We start from the raw sequence: 22,253 nt of genomic DNA, 5'->3' as shown, positions 1-22,253 counted from the left end.
TTTTCCGATACAGCCAAAATAAGGAAAATATCAATGGCAGTCGTGTGAGAGCAGGTGACTAACTTTATAGACTGAAAAGAGAGTTACTGTGGAGATCGTTCCGGCAACGTTTTAAAGGCTTTGTACGTCTGTTAGTAGTTTTTGATTATTAACTCAATACATGGCTTTCTTTTATACGGAATTGAAGAGATCAAATCAAGATCGGTAATAATGCACAAGAATATGAAAGTCCAAAGGATTACAAAGAGCAAGGAAGCGAGTAAATAACAACAAGCCGCTGACAGGTAGAGGCATGCCCACTAATGCATCTCAAAATCAGAGGGAACAATACGAGGGGTGGACACAAATATGATAATACACATTGTGATTGTCCCGTCAGGTGGTGATTATTATTGTTATTTTAAGAAAAAGTCCTACTAGGCAACCGTCCTCTATATAGGCCTAACACTAATCAGAGAGAACAAATGGTAGGGATCCGACCCCTTGAAAAATGAAGATATCGGCCGAAGAAAGAAAGGAACGCGAAGGCCGTGAAAATGAAAGACTCCCTAGGCCTCGATACCTAATACCGTCGGGGTCGGAAAAGAAGAGTTGACCAAGGGAGGTCGAATAGGACAGATGAAAGTAAGGAGCCTGACACAAGTAAGTGTAAGCAATGCCAGGACTCAGCTAAGAGCCCCGTAGTCGCCAACCCACGCTCCAAAGTTCAGACCCCCTGGGGCCCCTATTAGTTGCCTCTTACGACAGGCGGGGGATACCGCCCCCACCCACAGGGGCTGACTGTCCCGTCAACGACGGATACTACAGCTAATGAATTAAGTACGTAAAATGTGGTAAGTGATCGTAATTAATACTGGTCGGAACACATGGCTCAACATTGGTCATTAACGAGTGCGGCTACGGAGAAGTCAGCTGCATTTCTTCTTCTTCTTTTTCTTCTGCTTTGAATCTGTCTTGAGACAGGTATCAGCAGGACATCCTCCATGATTCTCTGTCCTGAGCAACTTGTTTCAGATGTTCATAGATTTTACTTTGCTTGACATCTTATTATGGTGTATTTTATTCTATCAATATTTTCCTATGTTTGTAATGTGATCTCTATTTGTAGCATTATTTTATTGTGATTTTGCCTTGTGTTGGCTGTTTTGTAATAATAATAACAAGAAGATATCCCCAAAAATAAGGAGTAAATATTAAACACAAGAATCCCAAATATATTTTAAAACTTATGGTATGACTTTTACACTCATGGACCCAAATACCGCGATCCCAAATTACCTCAGTTATCCCATTAATAATATAATTACTTTCACATAACATGGTTTCAGATATATTTTTTCTACAACCAGAAGTCACGAGTTAATGCATGTTAAACAATGTTTCGATCGCTGAAAAATATTCCAACAAAATCAAGTGCTGAAAATCTTGTCGATAAGTCCTTTTAAGGTAGGTACATATTAACTTTGCTTTCTTCCCGCGGCGTCATAAATTACTTGAATTGATTCCATAACGGTTTTCTTTGTTGAGTCATTTTAAGATAATATCTTATTGAATAAACCAACGGATAGTAGAGTTTCAGTTCTAAATATATAATAAATTGAGATTACTTACATCAGTCAATATGAATACTTTTTTCTTTGCTAGTGGCTTTACGTCGCACCGACACAGATAGGTCTTATGGCGACGATAGGATAGGATAGGATAGGATAGGATAGGATAGGATAGGATAGGATAGGATAGGATAGGCCTAGGAGTTGGAAGGAAGCGGCCGTGGCCTTAATTAAGGTACAGCCCCAGCATTTGCCTGCTGTGAAAATGGGAAACCACGGAAAACCATCTTCAGGGCTGCCGACAGTGGGATTCGAACCCACTATCACCCGGATGCAAGCTCACACTCTTACTTTACCAGCTCATTGTCTTCTGCGCTTAAAACGTATTACACCGTAAGTTTTCATGCTATTGACAATTTCACACACTTCCACTTCGTTTGAAAAGCATGTATAAAATACTTCAATGTACTTTTTAGAATTTTAGGGTTTATCTTCTTCTTTGCTTCTCTCTCTCTAAATCTTTGTCTCGTCTTCATTTCTATACGCCAGAAGCCGAAAATATTGAACAATTTGTACACCTCAATTTTACAAGATTAGGGCCTATCTATTTCTTTTATGTTGAACGGTTAATTATCTCTAAGAGAAGGCAATCCTAAACTTCATCAGCATGCACTCATTGGCCAGGACTCCTGCCACGGTACAGAACTAGGCACGCCATGAAATTTTGGACACCCCTGAAAGAAAAAAGTAACTCCACGCATACATCGGTCATGATTCCTTCTGTCACATAGTGCTTAAACGAAAGTCCCTTAGATTTAAAACAATGACTTGGTCAACTTATTAGTAAATATAATGAGTTAAAAGCTATTAAATTTAAAAAATAGGTGAGTAAACAAAGGAAATGTTTCATATTTTCTTATATTACTAGCAGCTGCTGAAGCTTTCCATTAATTAATTGAAGGCTTACTGTACAATCAAAGTGAAAGCAACGTTCTTTTCAAAGGGAATTCATCAACACGTATCTGGCCGATCTCTCCAGCACCTACTGTAATATCACTCCAATCCAGTGCGTTCAATTGACTCCTTTGTTACGGACGGAATCATTCGTTTTAATTCCACCAAATGCACAGTCACATTTGAACGCTGGCGGCGCTGGCATGGATGTACTGGCCAATGGTACGCAGTCTTCTCATAGGAACTTTTTTTCTTTTTACAATTTCCTTTAGGTCGCACCGACACAAATAGGTTTTATGGCGACGATGGGATAGGAAACTGCTAGGAGTGGGAAGCGGTCGTGGCATGAATTAACGTATAGCCCCAGCATTTTCCTGGTGTGAAAACGGTAAACCACGGAAAACCATCTTCACGGCTGCCGACAGAGGGATTCGAACCCACTATCTACCGAATGCAAGCTCACAGCTGCGCGACCCTAACCGAAAGCCCAATTCGCACGCTATTCTGATACAAGACAGAAAAGAGAGGCTCCACATAGCTTCTGGAAACTCACAAAACCAATGACGTCTTGTTTACAATCCTCCAATTCAAGTGGTATTTTTCTGTATACCCTGAAAGCTACTGAAGAGAACTTGAGTTGCGTGGCAATACAGGGAGAATGGGTCAAGGATTTGAACTGAAGACGAAGATGATAATCAGCCATAGGAAGCCTATTTGAAAAGCGAAAGCACGGGTTGGGGTGAAGGTCTAGGTGAAGTAATTTGTACATGCACATACTAAAGCTTCTCTAGACGAACTGAGAACATCTAAAAGCCTCGGCTAGGTAGCCAATAATAATAATAATTATTATTATTATTATAATAGTATGCTCTCAGCTACCGATCTTCTGCAGTGTGCCATCTAGGCGGCCTGCTTACCAATTTCGACTTTCCGATTGTGTTGCTATCGAGCAACGAACGCAGAATTTTACTGGAATGGACACTATGGCTGTTTTAACTGTGCCATCAAGAGAAACTGGGCTTCACATGCCAACGGCAATGACACAGGTGCCAAGATTTTCGACTACCTCCGCCGGGATCGAAACCGCAAACTTGGGATCAAGAGACGAACATTCTACTACTGATCCACGAAGAAAGTTATTTTCGCTAATGATGAACGGTAACATATAAATTAGTTATCTTATGGAAGAATGCTTAGTAGGCATCATACCCTTCGCTAACAATATCTGCGAACTCGGTCGAGACATTCACAACAGAATACGCCTTGTTGCAGGAAGAAACGACTGATTTGTTCCACACACAAATAATCAATCCCTGCAGTTCCCTCGAAAGTCACAGTAGTCTTTGTATTTAAATTAATGCCTTCACCGCCAGGAAACCAACTCCACAGGCTCAGAGTAGCTCTTCAGGCTTATACATGTACCGTACGGATATGGAGGAATGCTTCTTTACTATTCTAACTTCCGGCGATGAAGGCGAGGATACGTTGATCACCACGACATTCGTTGGCTTTAAAAAAATATCTGATAATCATTATGAAGAAGGGTGGATCGACTAAAAGTCGTCTGAAAAGTAGAGTAAATGAAGAAGTGCTCTACTGGGAAGTAGAGGCGAGTCCTTTCAGGAAAATAATGTACCCAGTCAAACCACCGTTGCTTTCAAATATCAGCTTAAAGTAGGCCTACATTATACACAAAGACTAACCTGCATTTTGACGGCAATGATGATAGAGGCGAGGTCTGGACCTAGGGGCTTCAGCACCACGAGCCGGGAGAGTGTGAGCGAACATAGTCTGGAACAAAACAGAGAAATGAGCACAACAACGAAACGAACTATATGTTGTAAACTGAAAGAAGAAGGGATTCACATAAACTTCAATTAAATAAACAACTTGTTGATTTTGTATGTTGTTCAAAAGACCTCTCATTCTCATCTTCTGTCGAGCTGGATTATACTACGACATAAAGCTTTTCAACATGTTCCCAATAAATTAATAATAATAATAATAATAATAATAATAATAATAATAATAATAATAATAATATCATAAATATGCAGGTGCTTTTAAATACAGTATGTGTCCCTGTTATTCGTACAGGCTTCAGTTTCTCATTAAGTCTCGTATATTCACAGTAACGATTGAAAAACTGAAATAAAACGTACATTACGGGTAAAAATATGATTTGTCAATGATAATTCGTTAGTCAAAACCATACTTATCTACATACAGGCAGGAAGATTTTATATGAATATGCCGGCATCGACAAACGGGTGTACCAGTTGAATTCGTACACTTGGACAGGATGATGCTCACCGTTTACTTGCGATGCACTGAAAAGTCTCAGTGACGGCATACGACTAGTCAAGTTTGTTAGTCTCCTTCCAAATGTATCTGTGGTGGACATGGGTAGGAGTGCAGAGTTAAGTACGGAGCTTAAGAATACTATATATCAACTGCCACTTCAAGGATTTTCATTACGAAAAATTTGACAAGTGGTCAATAGAACACATTCTTCGGTGCAATATGCGGTTGATAAATGTAAATATACTCTACAGTAAAAGAGGTCCAAGAACACTCCAAGGAAACCCAAGAGAAAGTGTTTAACTGAAAGGAAAGAATATTTTTTGTTGGGCTGCTAAAGTCAGATTCCAAATTAAGTACACCAGTACTGATGCAACTCACGGAGGAACGACCTGGAAAGAAGATCAGCAACTCCACCATCCGTCGGATACTGTATCGGCATAGATACTATGGAAGAATTCCCTGGAAAAAGGCCATTCGTAAGTTGAAAAACAGACGGCTTAGACTGTCATTCGCTAAGGAGCATGTGTATAAAGAGAAAGAATTCTTGACTGACGTTATTTTGTATGGTGAGACAAAAATTAATCTTTTCGGGTCAGATGGCATCCACAGAATATGGATAAAAATTGAAACGGGCAATGAATTGGCAAACACACTCTACAACTGTAAAATACGGTTTGGGTCTGTAATGTTTTGGGGCTCTATGTTAGCCAGAGGTGTTGGTAAAATATATTTCATTGACGGAATAATGAACAAGGAGGGCTATAATGCAATCCTAGGGTAAACGTTAAGCAGTGTGCCGAAAAAAATGGGGTTTCCACCTGTTTATATGTTCCAGCATGATAATGACCCAAAACACTCTTGCTGATATTGATAAGACATGGTTGATCTGGGATATTCCTAAGCAACTAAGAACACCTCCCAAGTCTCCGGATTAAAATCCCATCGAAGATCTTTGGGCTACGTTAAAGAGGAATATCCGTAGGCAACGTGTGCGTACAAAGGAGGAACTTAAAAGCGTGATTCTTCAGGAATGGCAGAAAATCAGCTCCGACATGTGCAAGAAATTAGTGCATCTATGCTGCGACGATGTCAGGAAGTTACAAATGCTAGGGGACATTCCACTAGATACTAACATGTTCCAGGAACCCTTTATTTTTTGTTTATTTCAAGTGTTCAGTTTGCTTGTACGAATAGGAAAGATACAAGATTATGGACGCGCTTTTCTTTATTAGAAGCTGTATGTTTTGTTAACATGATTGCAAACAGATACAGTAGGTATATGTTTTCTGAAGGCTTTTTTGAATATATGTTCAGTGAATAAAATCATTTTCAGTTTATTATTTGCTGGCAGTGCGTTGAGGTACTAAAGCAAACAGCTGGCAGTGCGTTGAGGTACTAAAGCAAACAGCCCGTACGGATAGAATAGGTACATACTGTAGCTCAAAGAAGTGCAGACGGTCTTTTCCCATCTTTACACACAGTTGTTCCTAGGCATTTCCGTGCTGTTATACTACAGCATCCCTGTATGCCACCCATTCACTTTCTATATCCTGAACCTGCTTACTGTCTACTGTTCGAAACTCCTCACCAATCATATCCATGTACTTCTGTCTATTTTCCTCGTCCTGGAATTTTCTACCCTTATTCGTTTGCAGACAGATTTCACTTTCTCTACCCTAGGCCTAGAGATACTTAGTTCACTACAGATCAGATAGTGGTCAGTATCATCGAAGAATCCGCGAAAAACTCGTACATTCCTAACAGATTTCCTGAATTCAAAGTCTGTTAAGATATAGTCTATTATGGATCTGGTACCCCCAGCCTCCCATGTATAGCGGTGAATAGCCTTATGCTTGAAGAATATATTAGGTATTAGGTAAACCCAGTCCAGCAAACTCTTCCCATTTCCATTAGCTTCCATATCTTCCCCACATTTACCAATCACCCTTTCGTATTCTTCAGTTCTATTCCCAATTCTCGCATTGAAATCGCCCATTAGCACTATTCTATCCTTGCTGTTGACCCTGACCACGATGTCACCTAATGCTCCATAAAACTTGTCAACTTCATCCTCATCTGCACCCTCACATGGTGAATACACGGACACAATTCTTGTCCTAATTTCTCCAACTATCAAATCTACCCACATCATTAGCTCATTTACTTGCCTAACAGAAACTATGTTGCGTGCAATGGTGTTCCTGATAAAGAGCCCTACCCCAGACCCTGCCCTTCCCTTTCTAACACCCGTAAAGTACACTTTATAATCTCCTATCTCTTCCCGAATATCACTTACTCCTAGCACATCCAGATGCATCCTCTTTGCTGACTCAGTCAGTTCTACCTTCTTTCTTCCATAAGCCCCATTAATATTGATAGCTCCCCATCGAATTCCATTTCGTTCGCCAAGTTGTTTCCAAGGAGTCCCTCGCCTGTCAAATGGGAGTGGGACTCCATTACTCCCATAGGTCCGAGGCTTGTTTAAAATGTTCTGAGCTCGGTAAATTCATGAAGCAGGATGTTACCCTACTTGCACAGAATATGTCCGAGATGCCCACTGCCATTCCATAGCAACTGGTATCCCGACTCTCAGGACCACTTACTAGGCTACTCAGCCGTTGCCCATGGTTCACGAACTAGGACGTGACTACAGTAACCTACAAACATGAACCACAAACTGATAGTTTATAATAAACAACATTTCGTTTGCTTTACAATGCGTGAAGTATTACAAAGGTATATGCGTGAATGTCGGTCAATGTATTATTATTATTATTATTATTATTATTATTATTATTATTATTATTATTATTATTATTATTTCTTGCTCAAAAATGAGCGAATTCGAACAAACATCAAGGGCAGTGCCTGTCCACTGTATGTCCTGCAATAACTACCAAATGGCATGTTTCATAATGAACTTCATGCAATGCTCTCACTCATAGTATGAATTATGGTACTGGTTCGGTCTCAAGTCGGATCGTGTTTCCATTTGATGCATACCAACAATTTCCACCTCTAGTCAAAAATAATGTTCAATATCCATTCATCCGTCTACAAACATGCACGCCCCAGTTAAAATATGATTAAACTCAGTTAACAAAGCGGTTCGAGGGAAATTTAGTTACAGTACTTTCAATGGTGTTAGTTTCAACCACTGCCTGCTCGATCTGCATCCGATGGCTGCTTATACTGCCTGCTCATTACAACATTTTAACATGGCACTAAATGAAACACTCCATTTACAAATACCCACAGCAGGTGGCAGCACCAACCGGCTCCAGACCTGTCGGAATGAAATAGCGGGAAATAGGATAGGCTGTACTTGTTTTCAGTGAAAATGGTGTACTGCTGCGTGCCTTTCTGCAAATCAAAGAAAGGGAAACTAGAATGCCGTGATATTTCATTCCATGATATACCTTCAAGTACACAACTGCGTCGAAAGTGGTTAAGTATTATATCCAGGGAAGGAAACAGCAAGGGAAGTAAATGGATTCCTTCTGATTATTCCGTGGTTTGCAGTCTACATTTCGTAAATGACGATTTCAAAGTGACCAGCAAAACGCGAAAATTAAAAACAGGATCTGTACCCAGCCCTTTCCCTGATTATCCAGCTTATAAACAACCGCTAATTTCAGCGATGATTAAGAGAAGGGATTCAAGCACAGAGACGTCTAACAAGAGCTCTTCAAACACCATTGCAGAAAATGGTAAGCGTAAGGTTTGAAGTATTACATACTAAGTAATATAATATCTGGGGACATTGTACTGTTAATGTGAAGGTACAAAACAGAATAATACGCTGTCATAGATTCCATTGTCCGCCTCTGTGGTGTAGTGGTTAGTGTGATTAGCTGGTAACGCCGGAGGCCCGGGTTCGATTCCCGACTCTGCTACGAAATTTAAAAAGTAGCACGAGGGCTGGAACGGGGTCTGTCATATATCCTACGATTAAGCAGTTATCAGATATCCCCTTTATCCTTTTTCTATAAACTATACTTTATTATTCCGTCCCATACTATGTGAACAGATCTTCAAAAATATACAGGTTTTTATTACAAAGGAGATTACACACAGAAACAAAACACACTAGCTCCTCCCAAAGAGGTCCAAGAAGTACAATTAAAGTTCTGTGATTCACGCTGGTGCTGCCACAGGGTCCACTCAGCCTCGGGAGGTCAACTGAGTAGAGGTGGGATCGATTCCCACCTCAGCCATCCTGGAAATGGTTTTCCGTGGTTTCCCACTTCTCCTCCAGGCAAATGCCGGGAGCTTCCTTCACCCTACCTTGTCTATCCCTTCCAATCTTCCCATCCCCGCAAAGCCCCTGTTCAGCATAGCAGGTGAGGCCGCCTGGGCGAGGTACTGGTCATCCTCCCCAGTTTCATCCCCCGACCCAGAGTCTGAAGTTCCAGGACACTGCCCTTGAGGCGGTAGAGGTGGGATCCTTCGCTGAGGGAAAAGCCAACCCTGGAGGTTAAGCAGATTAAGATTCCATTACGAGTCTTTTGCTAGCAGTATAAAATCGTGTCAATATACTGCTCTTTTTATTACTATTATTATTTACGCAAGTAGGGACTATATAGTTAATTGGTTAATTCCATTGGCTCGGGGGCTGGGTGTGTGTGGCATCTTCAGCATTAGAAATCATCCTCGGTAGGGCTTTCATCTTCACAGATATGCAAGTCACCTAATAGGCCGTCTATTATTATTATTATTATTATTATTATTATTATTATTATTATTATTATTATTATTATTATTATTATTCCCTGAGTATGTACTTGATTTACTGGAAGATTTTCGTGAGCCCCCTGAGTCAGTGTGTGTCACTTCGGAAACTGCTTACCAGGGATTAGTGTGCGGTTATTTAGTGCGTGTAATAGAAGAAAAAACAGAATGCAGCACGTGCTTGAATAACGTTTCTACCTCATTTAATGCATCCCCATTGATAGCTGAGCTATCCCTAGCAACGATTTATTGGCCTAATTATGGGGCTTCAGAAATTTGTTGAGGCGGCTCTACCGTACTGCAAGAAATCTGCAAGTCTGCTCCAGACTATAAAAAAACTATGTTCTACCTTCTTTGTGCCAATGTAAGTTTTTAAATTGTTTTAGTAACAATAAGCACCAGGAACTTGTGTCAGAAACTGTGGTGGCCAAAGTCGTGAAACCTCTACTTAGTAATGTAGTGAAGTACCATACAGACAAAGTTTCCAGGTTTTCTTGTTCGTCGAAACCTCTTTCTCGAAGAGTGCTGAAGCTATAACTCTCTAGAACACCACTTTATACGTAAAATTCTTTAATTTTTCTCTTACTTTCAGATTTTAAATTTTGCTGGTATGCTTCCCGCGGTAAATGGGTACGTCTGGTGCTGCCATCTAGCGGCAGATTGTTTGTAAGGCGTGTTACACGTTTGAGTATGGAATGAGCAGGCAGTATAAGCAGCCATCGGATGCAGATCGAGCAGGCAGTGGTTTCAACTCCAAGCTCGAGTCATTGTTTGCTTTATTTTCAACAAAATAAACTTGCTCAGTGATTTCATTTGTAATCAATAGTCTATTACCAAATCTCTTACCCAACAATAGCCCTCACATTACAATACAGTACAATTATTTGTTACATACTAGCTGATGTACCCGTGCTTCGCTACGGGATTCTCAGAAAGACTGACTTGGTGGTTTTCCTAACTTAATCCAACATAGGTCATTACAAAAACGTCAGTAGGAATGTAGCGATTGAAAGCAATGTTATCATATAAAATACTCGATCAAATGAAACACCGCAAACTTTCTCACTTTCAACGAACAGTACTACGGTGCCGATCTAAGAGTCCGAAGTTCCAGAGCTGGAATAACCAGGTCGCAGACTGCCGTGAACACTCCTCTGTCATTATTCCGTTAAACATGCACACTACTCATTCCAATCAGTGCCTCCGAGTAGGGATTGAATAGCTCGAATACTATGATGAATCAATGTGTTACAAACCAGATATATCAGAAAATGTATGAACCAGAGGAATGGCATGCTACTTCCCGCCAATATACAGGCAGGCTGTTTCAGTCGGTACGACCAGGCGAGTTGGCCGTGTGGTTAGGGGCGCGCAGCTGTGAGATTGATATATATAGATTTATCTATACGACCACTAATGACATAAATAACTTATTTGAGAATTACATTTCAGGCCTTCCCCTAAACTACCATTTCACTCAGCATGATTAAAATAATTTATAGCCTAGATTGTAGCGGTTCATCACCCGACTTTACATTCCGATTTTCATTAAATTCTCTTCAGCCGTTTTCTCGTGATGCGTGTACATACATACAGACAGACAGACAGACAGAAATTACGGAAAAGTAAAAAATGCATTTTCATGTTACTGTGGACATGACCGATACAGAAATACCATTCTTTTTAAATTCTGAGCAATGTACAGACAAAACTCTTATTTTATATATATAGATTTAAACTGCCATTACATGGAACATTATAAACACAGCAAATTATGAAGGATTTTCCTTATACAGTTCAGATAAAGTATTATGTTTCACCCGCACAAGACATTTACTTATGTATCTCTCAACGGAAGTAACAAACCCATCTACCTCTAGTATAGCAGGTGTCTCGCAGTAAAGTCTATCCTAATGAATAAAATTACCAAATGATCTTCATTTTCACCTTCATGGGCTGATAGTCAAGACCTACCACAGCAGTATTTGAACAGTTTTTTCATAAAATAAGAGGTTTGGCACAGAGTACCGAGAACAACTAATATTTTCTGTTCAATTTTATTTGGAATAGCCATGCGTACAGTACATGAAGAGATATGTAACCTTTATTTACAATCAGTGATCCGCATGAGTTACTGTCACCCCGTGAACACAGTAATTAAAACTGCGACGACTTTTCCTCCTGGCGAAACTTACAAACTTATTTTTCACCCCATTTACCATTCTACCATTATCTACTGTCCATTTCACAACTTTTTAAAGGTCCTTTTGCAGTCGCTCACAATCCTGTAACATTTACTATACCGTACATTATAATATCATTCGCCAAAGCCTTATTTGTGATTCCACTTCTGTATACACAAGAAGTCCAGTAAGACAGCCTTGCGGGATGGATACCCCTCTTAATCATTACTGGATCAGATAATGCTTCACCTGCCCTAATTCTCCGAGTTGTATTTTAGCAAGCCACTGAAATTTAGAAATATAGCTGTGAAAATCAATTCACACTCCATCGAAATTTAACTATCGTACTTTGTTCCTTCGTTGAAGACTACGCCAGGAACCCACTGTTTTCCTCGCATACACGTGGAGATTCCCTTATGTTAATCGCATCGAGAAACCGGAGGGTCCTTATTTTTGTAAACGTGCTTACAATGAATGCTAGAAGACACAACAGTCCAAAAAAGCAACGTATGCGTGTGGGGTCGGGTCTGGGAGTTGGGGATGTGTATAGAACTGTTTTATGGAAATGATTTATTGAATTATGATAAGGACCTATAGGAACTAAAGTTTTAAAATATATCCGAACCACAGAGATGCGATTCCTCATTTCATGGATTCTGCCCCACGAACAACAATGAAATGGAGGTGAAAAAACACACACACACACACACACACACACACAACGTATAGGGCAATTATTTTTGTTTTGGAAAGCATGCTAAACCTCGTATCCGTGTGAATTTAAAGTAGGCCTAGCTAGAATAAATCTCACCCACGGAGTTTTAGGAAATTGACCTTCTTTGTGTATATTTTGGTGTGTTGTATATGACATCGCTATTATTTTTGTATTGTAATGAAATTGTAATTTATTTCATACATGCAGAATATATCTTATTCCAAGGAATTTACATTAAGATAGCATGTGTCAGGTGTGATAAAAATGTAGGCAGAATAATATCGCAAAAGACGACACCGTCCAATTACATACACCTCATCACATCTGACGCCCGATTTCGTATCACTGTCCACTCCACTTCGTGCACAGAAGGTCCTCCACCGATGTGTGTGCGTTAAACGGTATTAGGACACTAAAAGGTCTGAATCTTAACCACTCTTCTGTTAGCCAGGCAAACCGAGAATTTAAAAGCTCACCAGAAAATTGGGAAATAAAATCAATTTGAACCGAGATCAAAACATACACACTACACTACTGTATTATGAGCAATCTGTAATTGCAAAGGAAGAGAACAAGAAAAATAATACTTATTTAATGTTCGTTTATCCAGAAACTTCTGAAGGAAACAAGCCTCTATTTATAATACGCTCTTTGAACATTTCTGATACTATCTCGTCAATCTGTATGCAAGAATAGGACCTCAACCATGATGTTTACAACATGAGCTCATTGTGTACATTTTGTGTGATATATATGTATATATTCTGTTCATTTGCTGTGTATTTTGATGTGTTTCAGATTATGTATCTGTATTGGCTGTATGGTCGTCATCTGGCTGAAAGTCATAAATACACTTTTTTTAAGAAAAACTTTCGTTCTACCTGTTGCCGTAACAGATGGTGGGAAGTGGGAATTTCCTCCCCTACAAGGACCGCTTCACACTAGGTGATAGGAATCGGCGACCGGAATCGGCTACAGAGTAGCTCAGGTGAATTCCGTGTCGCCGGGCGGTAGCCGGCAGCGCTACTTAGCCGCCATCTCAGTTCATCATGAGTTCTCAGCAGAGAATTGTCTCTTGCTGCTCTTATTATTGTAGAAAAGAAAGAAAAAAAAAGGATCGTAGATTTCATTCACATCCCATGTTGAAAGATAGTTTGGAAAAGGGACTTTTCTATAAACTACTCAATTATTTATGTCATGATGGTACCAAGTGTTTAGTTACTTCATTTTTCTCTGTAGACTACCGAGAGGACGGTACTGTGGAGTTGTTCGTACACACGACAACATTTTGACGATTATTGGCTGATTCCCTTCAAACCTATTTTTTTAAAGTAAAGTCAAGAATACTCGCAACGAGATACCTTAAATATTGTTCTCCACAACTTAATAATAAAAAAATGCCTGTCTGCCCTTGTATTGGCAAAATTTCCATTATCCTCTCCTTATTCCGCATGGCATTTTCCCAATCAATTGAGGTCGGGACCTTATGTGGATCTGACCCAATTTTATGGAGCGATGTCTTTACTAGTACGTGTATCTGTGATGGTTGGTAGTGTGGTGTGTTGTGTGTACAGACGAACTAAAGCACCCAGTTCCAGAGGCAGTGGTATTAACCATACGTGATAAAAATCCCCGACCGAGCAAATGGCCGGGCAGTGTGAGCCGCGTAGCTAACATTTTGCGTTCGGATGATAGTGCGTTCGAACCCCACTGTCGGCAGCCCAATGAAGCAGATCGCTGAGCCGCAGGTGCAACCATACCCGAAAGATACCTTTGAGAGGCCAGACTAACGGATGGTTCATCAAAACAGGAGTAGCAGTCTTACGCAAGTTGCAAGGGCGGCAGTCTAGATGATTGACTGATATGGCCTTGTAATAATACTCGACATGGCTTAGCTGTGTTGATACTGCTACTCGGCTGAAAGCAACCGGAAACTACAGCCGTAACTAACTCCCGAGGACATGCAGCTCTCTCTGTATGAATGATGTACTGATGATGGCAACTTCCCGGGTAAAATATTCCGGAGGTAAAATAGTCCGCCATTCGGATCTCCGGGTGGGGACTGCACCAGAGGGGGCGATCAATCAGGAAGATAGATACTGACATTCTGCGAGTCGGAGCATGGAATGTTAGAAGTTTGAATCGTTGTGGTAGGTTAGAGAATCTGAAGAGGGAGATGGATAGACTAAAGTTAGATGCAGTTGGTATAAGTGAAGTACGTTGGCAGGAAGAACAGGATTTTTGGTCAGGCGACTACAGAATTGTCAAAACAAAATCAAACAGGGGAAATGCAGGCGTTAGTTAAATAATGAATAAGAAAACAGGGCAGCGGGTAAGCTACTACGACCAGCATAGTGAAAGAATTATTGTTGTCAAGATAGACACCAAAGCAATGCCCACCACAATAGTGCAGGTCTATATGCCTACTAGTTCAGCGGATGATGAGGAAATCGAAAGAATATATGAAGAGATTTAATACAAAATGTAAAAGGTGACGAGAAACTAATTGTGATGGGAGACTGGAATGCAGTAGTAGGCGAAGGAAGAGAAAGTAATACAGTAGAAGAATTCGGATTGGGCCAGAGGAACGAAAGAGGAAGTCGCCTGGTTGAATTCTGTACTGATCATACTTTAGTCCTTGCCAATACTTGATTCAAACACCACAAACGACGGCTGTATACGTGAACGAGACCTGGAGACACTGGAAGGTATCAAATAGACTTCATTATGATTAGGCAGAGATTCAGAAACCAGGTGTTGAATTGCAAAACTTTCCCATGAAATGCATGAAATGCCATCTGAAGTAGAAGAAATTGAAGAAAGAAAGGAATGCAAGGAAATGGGATCTAGACAAATTGCAAGAAAAGAGTGTGAGAGATTGTTTTAGGAACATGTTGCACAAGGACTAAATGAAAAGGCTGAAGGAAACACAATAGAGAAAGAGTGGATAGTCATGAAAAATGAAGTCAGTAGGGCTGCTGAAGAATTGTTAGGAAGGAAGAAAAGATCAACTAAGAATCAGTAGATAACTCAGGAAATACTGGACCTGATTGAACGACGAAAATACAAGAATGCTAGAAATGAAAAGGACAGAAAAGAATACTGGCGATTAAAGAATGAAGTGGATAAAAAGTGCAAGGTAGCTAAGGAAGAATGGTTGAAGGAGAAGTGCAAGGATGTCGAAGGTCGTATGGTCCTAGGAAAGGTAGATGCTGCATACAGGAAAATTAAGGAAACCTTTGGAGAAAAGTAATCTAGGTGTAAGAATATTAAGAGCTCATATGGAGAGCCACTTATAGGGAATGAAGACAAAGCAGAAAGATGGCAGGAACATATCCAACAGCTGTATCAAGGTAAATATGTAGATAATTTGGTTCTGGAACAAGAAGAGGCTGTTGATGCTGATGACATGGGAAACCCAATTTTGAGGTAAGAGTTTGACAGAGCTGTGAGAGATCTAAATAGGAACAAGGCACATGGAATTGATGGCATTCCCTCTAAATTACTGACTGCCTTAGGAGAAACCAGCATAGCAAGGTTATTCCATCTAGTGTGTAAGATGTATGAGACAGAAGTGCCATCCGACTTTCGGCAGAATGTTGCTATACCTATTCCCAAGAAAGCCGGTGCTGACAAGTGTGAAAACTACCCGCACCATTAGTTTAGAATTTCATACCTGAACATTTTTAACACGTATTATTTAAAGAAGAATGGAAAGACAAGTTGAAGTTGAGTTGGGAGAAGATCAATTTTGCCTTCAGAAGAAATGGAGGAACACGTGAAACAATCCTGACTTTACGTCTGATATTAGAGGATCGAATTAAGAAGGACAAGCCCACGTACATGGCGTTATTAGATCTAGAAAAACCGAGCTCGACAGCTGCAGTCGCTTAAGTGCGGCCAGTATCCAGTATTCGGGAGATAGTAGGTTGGAACCCCACTGTCGGCAGCCCTGAAGAGGTTTTCCGTGGTTTCCCATTTTCACACCAGGCAAATGCTGGGACTGTATCTTAATTAAGGCCACGGCCGCTTCCTTCCCAGTCCTAGCCCTTTCCTGTCCCATCGTCGCCATAAGACATATCTGTGTCGGTGCGACGTTAAGCCAATAGAAAAAAAGATCTAGAAAAGACATTCGATAATGTTGATTGGACTAAGCTATTTCAGATTCTGAAGGTGATTGGGATCAGATACCGAGAACGAAGAATTATCTACAATCTGTAGTGATAAGAATCGAGGGCTTTGAAAAAGAAGCAGCTATCCAGAAAGGAGTGAGGCAAGGCTGCATTCTGTCCCCCCCCTCCTCTGCAATGTCCAAAACAAAATTAATGGCGTGCAGTCGAACGAAGGCAGGTGATGCAGGTAATATTCGATTAGGAAATGAAGTCTTAAAGGAGGTAGATGAATACTGTTCCTCGGGTAGTAAAATAACTAACGGTGGCAGAAGTAAGGAGGGCATATAATGCAGACTAGCACAAGCAAGGAAGAACTTTCTAAAGAAACTAAATCTGTTCACTTCAAACATTGATATAGGAATTAGAAAGATGTTCTGAAGACTCTGATCTGGAGCGTGGTATTGTATGGAAGTGAAACATGGACGATAACTAGCTCAGAAATAAAGAGAATAGATGCTTTTGAAATGTGGTGTTACAGAAGAATTTTGAAGGTGAGACGGATAGTTCGAATCACGAATGAAGAGATACTGAATCGAATTGGTGAGAGGAGATCGATTTGGCTAAATATGACGAGAAGAGAAGAAGAGATAGATTGATAAGACACATCTTAAGACACCCAGGACTTGTTCAGTTGGTTTTTGAAGGAAGTGTAGGCGGTAAGAACAGTAGGGGTAGACCAAGGTATGTGATAAGCAGATTAGAGCAGATGTAAGATGCAATATTTACGTCGAAATTAAAAGGTTAGCACAGGACAGGGTGACACGGATAGCTGCTTCAAACCAGTCTCTGGACTGATGACACAAACAACAACATGAATGAATGAATAATCATATGGCCTCAGGTACAATATGCAAGCATTCTGAATTGACGCCATCTAGACTGCCAGGGTGTCAATTTCGCCGGTGTCTTTCACTTCTACTAGATGGCTAAGAAACAGACCTCTGTTGGGCGATCCGTGGCTGAGTGCGGAATTAATTCTGTCGGTTTAACACCGTAGTAGCCAAGTTCGTACGGCATGGCGTGCCGAATGAAATATTTTCCGGCCTTCAAAAATCTGACTACATCTCCAGGGTTTCACCCCGCGATCTTGAGATCCGGAGGCCGACACTCTACCGCCGATCGACTGAGGGAACGCAAGAGAATAAGATATGAACTAAATTTAGAATCAAACTTATCAAACACTCAGACATTTTTCTTTTTCTCTTTGCTTCACGTCGTACCGATACAGACAGATCTTCTGATGGTGGTGGGAATGGAAAGAGCTAGGACTAGTAAAGAAACGACCTTGGACTTAATTACCATGCAACCCACCATGAACCACAAAAAACGTCTTCCGAGCTCCTGACAGAGGGGTTCGAACCCACTATTCCCGAATACGAGCTGACGGCTCAGATATATGTAATAATCAATATTAAGGAATAATATATGTATGCCTATGCACAGAATGACGTTAATAATCACAGATATTAGACTACTTCTAAGCTGGTCTGGTCTAAAAACAAACTATAAAATTCAAAAATGATGACCATACTAAGCAGCAAACATAACAGGCGACATAACACCCGCAAAAGCACAGTGCCTTTCAACAAGGAGAACAAACCTTTACGCACTGCTTGGGCTGCTTTAGTAATCACAAATACATTTCTCTTCTCGCCCCAAAAATTCCCTGATGTGTGCGACTATGTTCCTTCCCTGGCTTTGAATAATCACACCGCGGCCTGCTTTGTTCTTCGGAATTTCTTATAATTCATGGTTTAAACACACGCAAACAACACACAAACAGAAATAACACAACACGAAACTTGAAATTTAAAAAATCTAGCACTAAAGCAGAATCACTCCAATACTAAACCTTACAACCTAAATATTAAACTGAACTAAGACAAGACATAACACACGAATCAACGGGAATAACAACAATAATATTAAATATTTTTTTAAAAAAATACGAGATAATAATTGTAAACGAGGGACGTAGGTAACACCGCAACCAGAAAAGGGACTGAATCACGTGGATTTGGTCGGGTAAAACACAGCTGAGGGAGGGATCGTAGCGCTCAAATGTCGAAACCCTTCTCTTATTGAACTATTTTCAGAAACTACCATCAGATGGTAAATGTTTGCGCGTCTAATATTCTTATCTAATTCCACACTTGCTGAAAACCTATTTGCCAAAGCAATATTACTGACAGTCCATTGAAAAGTTTCTGGCGTAAGCTATTATTATTATTATTATTATTATTATTATTATTATTATTATTATTATTATTATTATTATTATTGCCGTAATTCATGGTGGCGTAGTTAGGACTCATCGTTCTCTCTTCCACCTAATCCCACTTCTCTAACAGTGTACATGATTCTGAGAAAAATATTCTGAACCTTAAAAAGAACGGTTACAAACTAGAAGTAATATGACACAAAATAACACAAGCACAGTAAACGCATATTCATACACAAATTCACTCCTCAAGATTCATTCAACCTAACGACACGAGACGAGGAGATGCTCAAGGCAATACGACCTAAATTAATTTAAGCTATTTATGGCTCTAATGTTATGGGGGTGGGGGTGGGGGTGGAGGAAGTTCCATATTCTAGCTCAATTACCAACAATGGAACGGCTATATGCTCCTGACCTACCGAGAGGAACAGAGTGCGTTGTTTCAAGGGACAAAAACACGTGATTATTAACTCCGCTATTGTAGATCACGAAAAATCACAAGATTTCGTGCCATTGCCGTAACACTGTTTATGTAAAAAATTTGAATATCTTGAGCGATGTTTCCTGGTGATTAATAATCATAATGCTTTAACGTCCACTCAATCATTACAACTTTTAAGAGGCGCCGGTGTATTACAAAATTGCTCTGTACGAATAACTGGAAACGTGTTATACACAGCAATTGCATTTAAACGTTCTTAAAATTTAAGATCTCAGTTGAGATCGATCCCATGCAAAATTAGCGAATTAGTTACCCTCCACTAGTGGGTGGATTCCAGGTTCAAATCTGGGTCATTCCATACTTTCCACTTAGTGTCATAACAGTGAGGGGAAACAATACGTTACTCCAATAATAAAAAAACTGTAAACAGCACTGCTCGTTCTTTGTTAATTCAAAGTGATCTGAAAAAGTCATTTTATAAAACCTTCAGGTTGAGCATGACAGGATACATGAATGTAATTCAACAAGTTCCCAAAAATCTCTAACTATTTTTACAGTTCCACTTGTTCCATAGTACGTATCTGAACAAGCATGGATATGGGGTAAGTTTTTTTTTTTTTTTGCTACTTGCTTTACGTCGACACAGATAGGTCTTATGGCGACGATGGGACAGGGAAGGGCTAGGAGTGGGAAGGAAGCGGCCATGGCCTTAATTAAGGTACAGCCCCAGCATTTGCCTGGTGTGAACATGAAAAACCACGGAAAACCACCGCCAGGGGTAAGTTTATACATAAGGAAGTGTAACAGGAGGAAATGTAAAAAGAAACAAGCATTCTCAACGAAAACCGTCTGGTGAACGGGTCGTTGCTCACTGTAATTGCGCGGTCGTGACATCTCAGGTTGGCAGCCAAGAGACTGGTCTCACCAACCTCACTTCAGCGATTCTCGCTCGTTCTGTATAACGTCGCAGAATAAATTAAAACTACGTTCTCACTGAGCACTTCGTTTAATTGGAATTCGTGCTGCTCTGCCACTAATATATAATAGCTGTTAAGTGCTTGTTGCGATAGACCCCTGCAGGAAATACTACACAGCATCTCGCCACAGCCAGAAGAGAAAAAGAATGTACAGCAGTCAGAAAGAGGAAGTTTGATTACGAATCATTTACATTAGCCAGGCTTTGCGAAGTATCATGACTGGCTACAACTCGAACATTAGGTACATGCTTGTCCTTGTTTGCACAAATGACCATATTCTAGCCATATTACTTGAGGTTACATCCAAACAAGATAACCTGACATATGATGAAACTGCATCTTTACAATGACAGCTCATAGTGAGGGAAACAATAGGCCTACAGGATGCCTCCGAGAGACCCTCTAAACTCAGAGTCTAACTACTTCTTCGTCTTCTAATTATTATTATTATTATTATTATGTCCGCCTCCGTAGCGTAACGGTTAGTGTTATTAGCTGCCGTCCTCGGGGGCCCGGGTTCGATTCCCGGTACTGCCAGAAATTTAAGAATGGCAGGAGGGCTGGTATGTGGTTGGAATGGTACGTGCAGCTCACCTCCAATGGGGGTGTGCCTAAAAAGAGCTGCACCACCTCAGGATGAGGACACGAGTTTACTTTTATTATTATTATTAATCCTTCAACGTCCACTCAATCATTACAACTTTTAAGAGGTGCCGGTGTATTACAAAATTGTTCTGTACGAATAATTGGAAACGTGTTATACAGAGCTGTTGCATTTAAAAGTTCTTAAATGTTTAAGATCTCAGTTGAGATCGATCCCATGCAAAATTGTCAACGGACGTTATCAATCATGCTCGTTGTATCACAATCGACTGCTACGCAGGAGAGCTGTAACGTGGAGGCCGAACCACTCACGTAGATTTCCCTGCCAAAAGAATCTCCTTCGTTTGAGAATTTGCTTTACGTCGCACCGACACAGATAGGTCTCATGGAAACGATGGGATAGGAAAGGCGTAGGAGTGGGAAGGAAGCGGCCGCGGCCTTGAATAAGGTGCAGCCCCAGCATGTGCCTGATGTGAACATGAAAAACCACCGCCAGGGCTGCCGAAAGTGGGGCTCGAACCCACCACCTCCCGGATGCAAGCTCAGAGCTGCGCCCCCCCCCCCCCCCCCCAATCGCACGACCAACTCGCCCGGTGAGAAGAATCTTCTTCTACTCGGGCTGCGTCTTCTGCATCCCTTGAAAGATGAGACAGAAAACCACATATTTTTCAGAGTACTACAACCCAAGACCGAAGTAGTCGAGCTTTATTCCGTTCCTCTCTCATCCATGTCAAACCATCTTCATCCCAGAACCTACATGCCTTGCTCATCCGGATATTATACAACGGGTCAAAATATATATCTGAATGCGTGTCTCTTTACATCAATCATCTTAGGTATATTATTTTCTACTAGCTGAAACCCGTCAAGACATGACAGCCAATGTGGTAAAAATTTCTTGAAGGATTCTCTTATATCCGACATTCGCTCTACTTTATTTTCTTACAGTTTTCTTTACGTCGCGCCGACACAGCTAGGTCTTGCGGAGACGATGGGATAGGGATTGGCTAGAAGTGGGAAGGAAGCGGCCGTGGCCGTAATTAAGGTGGTGTGGAAAATGGAAAACAACGGAAAACCATTTCAGGGCTGTCGACAGCGGGGTTCGAACCCACTATCTCCCGAATGCAATCTGATAGCTACACATAGCCACTTGCAATGTGCATTCCTTGTACACTTTATCTTTTGGCACTATTGAATATTGCAATATTTAACTCGCCATGGCTCAAAACTGGCTGAGGTAAATAGAGAACTTCACGTCCCTTGAGGTTTATTGAACGTGATACAAAATGCCAAGCCAAATAGACACTGATGCGTCTTGAATTAAAATGGAAGTGTTTTATCGGATATCGTTAAGTCAATTCGAGGGATTAGAGCTCTCTATCCAGCTTTTCCCACTTA

General features: G+C 40.7%; 1 protein-coding gene across 1 annotated transcript in view; it reads right to left on the bottom strand.

The window, feature by feature from the left end:
• KrT95D (phosphofurin acidic cluster sorting protein KrT95D) overlaps positions 1-22,253 on the bottom strand; it is a 368,788-nt gene that overhangs the window by 341,188 nt on the left and 5,347 nt on the right. The window contains exon 2 of the mRNA XM_068225917.1: positions 4,208-4,295. Within this exon, the coding sequence (XP_068082018.1) occupies positions 4,208-4,295 (88 nt within the window). The remainder of the gene's footprint in view (positions 1-4,207; positions 4,296-22,253) is intronic.

The sequence above is a fragment of the Anabrus simplex genome, chromosome 1 (genome assembly GCF_040414725.1).
Source record: "Anabrus simplex isolate iqAnaSimp1 chromosome 1, ASM4041472v1, whole genome shotgun sequence".
NCBI lineage: Eukaryota > Metazoa > Arthropoda > Insecta > Orthoptera > Tettigoniidae > Anabrus > Anabrus simplex.
This window is presented reverse-complemented; position numbering and strand designations above follow the sequence as displayed.